Source organism: Arachis ipaensis, chromosome B01 (assembly GCF_000816755.2).
Source record: "Arachis ipaensis cultivar K30076 chromosome B01, Araip1.1, whole genome shotgun sequence".
Classification (NCBI taxonomy): domain Eukaryota; kingdom Viridiplantae; phylum Streptophyta; class Magnoliopsida; order Fabales; family Fabaceae; genus Arachis; species Arachis ipaensis.
The window spans coordinates 130,664,474-130,671,679 of record NC_029785.2 but is presented as its reverse complement, the minus strand read 5'-3'; the positions used below and the strand labels follow the sequence as shown (position 1 = coordinate 130,671,679).

At 33.0% G+C, this 7,206-nt stretch overlaps 2 protein-coding genes across 2 annotated transcripts; both read right to left on the bottom strand.

Annotated features, from left to right (window-relative positions):
- LOC107638818 lies at positions 316-2,618 on the bottom strand. Its single transcript, XM_016342219.1, has 8 exons — positions 2,455-2,618; positions 2,239-2,369; positions 1,924-2,001; positions 1,588-1,632; positions 1,443-1,487; positions 1,276-1,327; positions 866-962; positions 316-689 (listed from the first exon to the last, which is right to left on the bottom strand). Exons 1-8 carry the CDS (start codon positions 2,576-2,578, stop codon positions 524-526), a joined length of 738 nt encoding a protein of 245 aa, XP_016197705.1. The 5' UTR covers positions 2,579-2,618; the 3' UTR covers positions 316-523.
- On the bottom strand, positions 4,161-7,046 carry LOC107638810 (probable protein phosphatase 2C 41). Its single transcript, XM_016342209.2, is given in 7 exon segments — positions 4,161-4,377; positions 4,379-4,548; positions 4,772-4,995; positions 5,088-5,205; positions 5,730-6,041; positions 6,138-6,391; positions 6,577-7,046. Coding segments are annotated over 6 exon segments (1,110 nt in total). The 5' UTR covers positions 6,384-6,391; positions 6,577-7,046; the 3' UTR covers positions 4,161-4,337.

Below are 7,206 nucleotides of genomic sequence, written 5' to 3'. Positions count from 1 at the left end.
TATAATAGCTAAAATCTAAATTTAACTCTTAAAATTTTATGTTTTATATATTTAATTTACTTTTTCGATTTGATATAAAATCTCTCTTCCTCGGTCAAAATAGTGAAATCAGTTTCCCTTTCTTATTTACCTCTCAAACAAAATGCAACATGCTACAACGCGAACGGCCAGGTTTCCAAACCATTGCTGATATAAATAACATTTCCACTATTTTCTTTTGTTATGTATAAATACACTTTTAAATATTCAAGGTCTTATTCAATTATTATTATATACTTATTTTATTATAATTATTTGACTCTCGCTATGAATATATCAGAAGGATCCAAATTAAAATTACAGTCTTTATTTCATAAGGAATAAATGTACATATACGTTCTAGATCTAAACAATTTTCAATAATATAGGTGGAGCCTGCCTCTACGTGGCTGTTCCCATCAATTTATCAATTGATATTTAAACTTCAAATGTCTCCGATTCATTGGTTGGCTTGAACCTGCTTCCCCGGCCCCATGTCTTCATATCAACCACCGTAACGAGTTTTCAAAGACTGAGGAGGCTCTTCATCCATGATGCTTGAACCTACTCTTTCAAAGTACTTGCGTATGCTTGTTTCACGGTCTGCCAGGTATGTGTGGTCCAGAAAATTATTGTATGCTTCATCACCAAGGCTTTTTGCGGCCAGCAAGCTGCAATCATCATTCATTACCATCTGTTAGTTTTCCAGACAAAAACGTGTATCTTAGCTTGAATTACAATATGGTCCACAAATGTAATGTTGCCAAATGGTATAGTTTATAAGCCAAGTTAACCCTCATAAGTCAATAGCTTTACTATTTAATAATTAGTAACATTAAAAAAGTACCAGTGACGAAGATAAACACGGCATGGGAAAACATCATCCCGCCAAATTTTGTGGACTTCATATTCTCCATATTGTTGAAAGTATACTTCCTTGCTCTCTGCAGAAGAAATTGAAATGTTATAAGGTAGCTTTCCCACTCATATTGATGATGATGATATATAAATAATAAAAAATATTATTCGTACACCAAAATCAACTATACTGGTGGCTGACTTTTGTGGTTGATTTTGGTGTATACTTAGAATAGTTGATAAATTATAAATTGTTTTGACAACTAGAAAAGAGCAGCTTGAGACCACGTGCACATTAAAAGAATGTATATGCTTGCAAATTGGTGCTTTTATGCTTGATGCGGACCAAGAAAAATCCCACTTTACATGTCAAGTTGAAAGTAGTCTTGAGCATATTACCTTTGCATCTAAATTTAAAGAATTCCTCATCAGTGTAAGAGGCACAAAGGACCTATATTGAGGACACCACAAAACCATCGAATATTTAATTTTAGCATAGTAAAAAACAACCATAGTTACTTAAGATGATAAAAGATTACTAAAGATGTAAAGTTTGAGTCACGTACTGCTGGATTGGCAAAAGGCTCCCCATCCAGTGATTCAGGAAAAACCTGAGACAGAGGAAAAATATATCAAATTATAATTTAACAGTTGACAAGTTGGATTTTGTCACCGAATCAAGTAAGAAGAAGGAAAAAAGGAGCTACTCACAGCCAAAAATCGATATTCCCTTTCTCTTTCTATATAAGCTGGTATCTGAATCCATGAAAAAAGGAAAAATCATCAGTAAAATTCATTTTCGTGATAAAAATTTATACTATTCAAAATTATTATTAATTACTTCAAAGGAATAAAAAGCTACAACTATAAACAACTCATAACAAAAGATGACACCATGACAAGCTCATGCTCATGTTGATGTTCATTTTAAACATTGAAGAATCCAGATTTTTAATCTCATAAATCCCTGCCACAAGGCAATACAAGTTGACCTTAAAAAAATATTCCTAACTAATAATTCAGATCCGAGCAGTTCAGGGCCAGAACCTCTGTTTTTTTAATCTCAAAAACAGTGACAATAATTGTTTCGCTTTCACAAGGCTCCACGGAGAGTGCTGCAACTTCCTGCCATACATAAAAAACCCAACCATCACATCAAATAACAGAGCTCATTTTAATCAAATCGAACAATAAATTAAATTAAATTAAATTGAGTAAACATACTACTATTCGTTAATCATACTACTATGCATACATTTCTAGCTAAACTGACTTAAAATACTTTTTTCTTTTAAGCTGAATTATTTCAATTTAAGTAGTATAGTATAACCAGAATAACTGAAAGTAATAACTAACAAGGACCTGAGTTTTGATATTGGCAATGCCGCGAGTGAAGAAGAAACCTCCGACAATCGTGAAGACACGGCGGAAGCCAGTTAACTTGGCTATCCTGAAGTTAATAAGGTCAGGGAACGTGCTTCTGGCACTTTTCTCTGCCACAAAACGACATCAAGTTAGCATCCATAAACGCATTAAACGACAACGCAAAGAGGAGTGTAGGTGAGAATTGCAAAGTACCGGAGAGGAGAGAACCGAAGCCGCATATGGAGATGTAACCGTCCGGTGAAGCTAACGCTTCGAAATCGGACTCGTCATTGAGTTCCTTAACGCACTGGCATGGGAGATTGAACGACGGAGCCATCGAGTGAAGGAATACGCACCTGAAAAGGCGCTGCTTGTGACTCGTGTATAAATAGAAGAGCGAGCGTGCATGAAACGCGCGTAAACTGAGCGAGTGTATGGTTGAGGATGTGACGTGGACAGTGGACAGTTGGAAAGGTGATCTGGTGGCGCGCCATTGATCCGTTTCCCGATGCATCCATCATCTTCGTGATTTCATATCAGCTGGTCTGAAGGCCCATTATAAATTTCCACTTAATTATTGCCAATTATGCATGATTCATGAACCTCAACTTTTTTTTCTCTTTTTTTCTTTTTGTTTTTATTCTGTATGCCACTGTAAATTTTAAGATGTTATATTTTTTTGGGGTTCACAGGGATTTTTTTTAGAAATAAAATAAAAACAATTCATATTTCTCTCAATACTATTTTTAAACTTTAATTCTTTAAATATAATTTTTTTCGGGCAAGTTCCTCACTTCTTTCGACTTTTTTTTTAATTTCTACCTTTTTAATCCATTATCATATCTTCAAATAGTATAAGAAGTACACAAAAATATACAAAAATAGCTTCTTCAAGAATTTTTTTAATTATAAATTAAAAAAATAAGTCATATTTAACAAAGACAATCATTATTATCATCTCCAAAAAGTAGAAATACACATGTATACCGTAATAAGCTATATTTAACAAGGATTTTTTTAATTATAAGTCGTATTTTATTTTGGAAAAAATTTTAAAAAATATAAATAAATTTTTTCAAAATAAAATACGACTTATAATTAAAAAAATTCTTGTTAAATATGATTTATTTCGGTGTACCTGTGTATTTTTTGAGACGATGATAATGGTTACCTACTTACCTTTGTTAAATATGACTTATTTTTTTATTTATAATTAAAAAAAATCCTTAAAGAAGTCATATTTGTGTATTTTTGTGTACTCCTATATACTGTTTGTAGATCTATATACTATTTAGAGATGACGATAATGGATTAAAATGGATTAAAAACTTGAGATTCAAAAAAGTTGAAGGGAGTTTGCCAAGGGTAATGCGAACTCTATAATTTTTATAGAGTTGCCGGGTGCAGCGAACTTACTCTAAAAAAAATCGTATTTGGGGAATTAAAGTTCAAAAATGGTGTTTGGAGAAATATAATTTTTTTATTTTATTTCTAAAAAAAATCCTGTCCACAAAATTTGGTAGGTTAAAAATTAATTCGCAGCAGATTTGAACTCTATTTAAATGTCTGTTGTTGATTACTGCATGCAGGGGATTCGAATTTTCAAAAGGACGATTTAACTAACCCAAATTGGTTAAGTTGTTATTATTTAATAGTGTTTATATAGTATTCTAGAATATTTGAGAATATTCTGAATAATTCTAAAATAAAAAATGTTACTTGTATACTAAAATTAGTCACTAAAATCAGCTACTAATGTATTTGTGTATAAATACATGTGTGATTTAATTTATTTTCAATATATATTTAAATTCTAGCATGTATTTTATACTGATAGCTGATTCCGGAATGATTGACAAATACCTTTCATTTTTTAATTTGACAACTCCGTGCAATAATAAAAAAGCGAGTCAAGTTAATTCACCGGAAAAAAATTGATCCTGAATACATGATACAGATACAAATATATGCCCTTCTATAACTTTATAAACTTAATCAATACATTTATTATTATTATTATACATACATGTAGTCCTGTTTGTTTGTGTTATGTCTTAACTCTTATGTGTGATTTGAGTGATTGTAATTGAAAAAGTTTATAGTGTTAGTGCCTTAGTGGGAGGAAGCTGATGAGAGAGAGTGAGAATGAAAGAAGAGGCAAATGACAGACATATCATCCATAGCAATGCTACTTCTCTTGCGTTTCCATTCATGGATTGCACGTTTCACTACCCTTTCTGCTGCTCTTTCTCCCCCTGAAGAACACACAATCTTCACTGCTTCCTCATTTGACATAACATCCCATACCTACAATAATGAATTCATATTAGTTATAAGTGAAAACTCACTTTACCTAAGGTTGATAGCTACAAACTTTTAGATGATAATTTAGTCAAATATGTCAAATTATTTAATGACTCTTAGTCTCAGATATCAATTTCACATGAAATTAATTGTACCTGAGTTTCTACCATAGTTATATTATCACATGCATAACCATAACATGTTTTTGCATGATTTGCATACATACCCCATCTGAAGCCAATATTACAAATTGATCCCTTTTGGTGAGTTTTGTGTGTGTGACTTCTGGGACAGATATTAATCCAAAATCCTTCATGCAATGGTCACCAAAAGCTCTTGAAATTGCAAACCCTGGTGATCTACCATTAGGCATCCATGCTCTGTACACTCCTTTTTCATCTTCCATACAAAACACTTCCCCTCCTGATTCCATTATCCGATTCGCCTCCTCTATAAATTCAACAAAAATAATATATGACTCTACAACCTTCAGTAAAAAGGAAAGCCATGCATGACTTGGCTTACTCAAGAGAGATCCTCACCTGGTAAATTTGGTTTCAAGTCTGTTGTTAGCTGAATTGGAATCAATTTTCCATCCTCTGAAGTTGTTGCCAACACAGCTCTAGAATCACCTAGATTTGCTGTAATCAGATAATTTCCCTGAAAATGAAAAGAAACTTTAGGCTACTTTATTCTGATTAATTAATATTGAATACTTCTATCTTAGCTTGTCACTAATGAATTTTTGTAGTAGTAGTGGTGATAACATATAGAATTTATAAAGCAGCTATCTATTATAAGTAATGATAGGTATGCTAACCGAAGCACCACACCTACTCTACTTCTATATAACCATATTTAATTCAGGACCCACTCAATTATTAGGACAAACATTTTTTATTCTAATAATATCATATACTATTTTTGATACCTATCTTCTCAGCTATGAGAAGGTCAACTTTCATCATATATGGAGTTTCATCAACCATAATATCCAAAAGCTTTCCATCTATGATTTACCAAAAACTAGAAATTCTAATTCTAAATCTTTCATTGCACAATCTCTTAAAGCATGTTTTTGTCAGTATTTCTGATATGCAGTGGGGTGTGAGGATTTGTTTTCATCCTCCTAACAAATTAAAATTTTGGGCATGGAAAATGTAACAAGATAACAGATCAATAACCTGTTTGATAATTGTCAAAGCTGTGGTACCACTTCGAAAGGAATCAATCCCAGTGTGCTGCTTTAGATCTTGATCAATGGCAGCATATGACTTTAAGTAGGATTGCTTCCATAAATCAAATCCATGAATATATTCATCTGATTCCATCTTAAAATCCAAGTGAAGTGATGATGTTGCAGCCACACTTTTTTGCCAATTGCATAGCAGAAAAGCTGGTACTAGTTTCCTCACCCTCTTGGCTACTAAGTGTCCCCAAAGGCCATGTCCATCAAAAATTCCACATAACATCATGTCCCCTTGGCAACCAAATTCCTACCATCAGAAAACAAATCATTACATTCTAATTTGATATTCTCAGTCTTAAAGATTCCAAAAAGCAACCAATTCTTAGAGAAAGTGGAGGCATACCTCCCAAACAAGGACACGATCTTGATTGACTCCTTTCTGGCCCTTATTTGTGAACACAGAAGCAAAGCTGTTGGCCTTTGTGGACTTTACAACTCCAGATGATTTCAATAACAAATCATTCTTCCTTGCTGCCTTTGCCATTTCTTTCACAGCTCTTCTTCCATCATCATCTTTCTGACACTTCTTTTCTTTCTTGATGGACACACTTCGTGCCAATTCATTCACAAACGATTGGAAAAGAACCATGACGACCACTGCATTCAAATCATAGTCTCAGATTATTTACATTTACACACATGTGACTCTACATATTATCCTAGCTAATTCTTTCATGATATCATGATTCATAGTTTTATAGATTCCCATTTCACAATGAAAGTACTAAAAACAATATGAGATCAAAAGAAACTGAATTTGATAGAGAAAAAGGGACAGTTACAAGAGTGTGCCTGAGATTTCCAACTACCTGCAAGAACCTGAGCAACTTAATATGATTCCTCTGAAGCTATGTACTATTGCTGTTATTCACTTTCCATTGACCAACCAAGTTACAAGCGCAACCGTCATATACCAACGTGACTTACTTGTTCACAATTTTGATTGTAATTTTGTACTTTGTAGTTTGTAGTAGCTGCTGCTGTGCTGGTTTAATTTACCATTCTATCCTTGCTTTGGCAGCCATTAGATACGGAACACATGGGCAATTTGGACAATAGAAATGAATAAATGTCATAGTTACCAATAACGACCCCAACTTCTTTTGTTCTAATAATTACTTATCAGACGGCAAATTTAGTATACCTATCAGAATTTGGATACAAATTAGAGTGTTTGAGGACTCAACACCAAATAAAAACATACAAATTAAAAACAAAAGAATACAATTGAAGGACCACTATTGCGATTGTTTGTGATGCAGGGTCGGTACTTAACAACTGTGCCTATGACGACTTGACAAGTACCTTAAAAATAAATAACTTATTTCTGTGGATGAAATTTAGATTGTGGTCACTGGTCGGCTTTAAATAAAATCATCTTCAGTCCTTCACCTTTTTTTTTTAAATTTGAT

Coding starts and splice junctions, on each gene's coding strand:
- LOC107638818 (XM_016342219.1), bottom strand. CDS start 2,578: ATGGCTCCGTCGTTCAATCTCCCATGCCAGTGCGTTAAGGAACTCAAT. Junction 2,370..2,454: donor CTTCGGTTCTCTCCTCTCCG/GTACTTTGCAAT, acceptor GTTTTGTGGCAG/AGAAAAGTGCCAGAAGCACG. Junction 1,488..1,587: donor GGGAATATCGATTTTTGGCT/GTGAGTAGCTCC, acceptor CCTCTGTCTCAG/GTTTTTCCTGAATCACTGGA.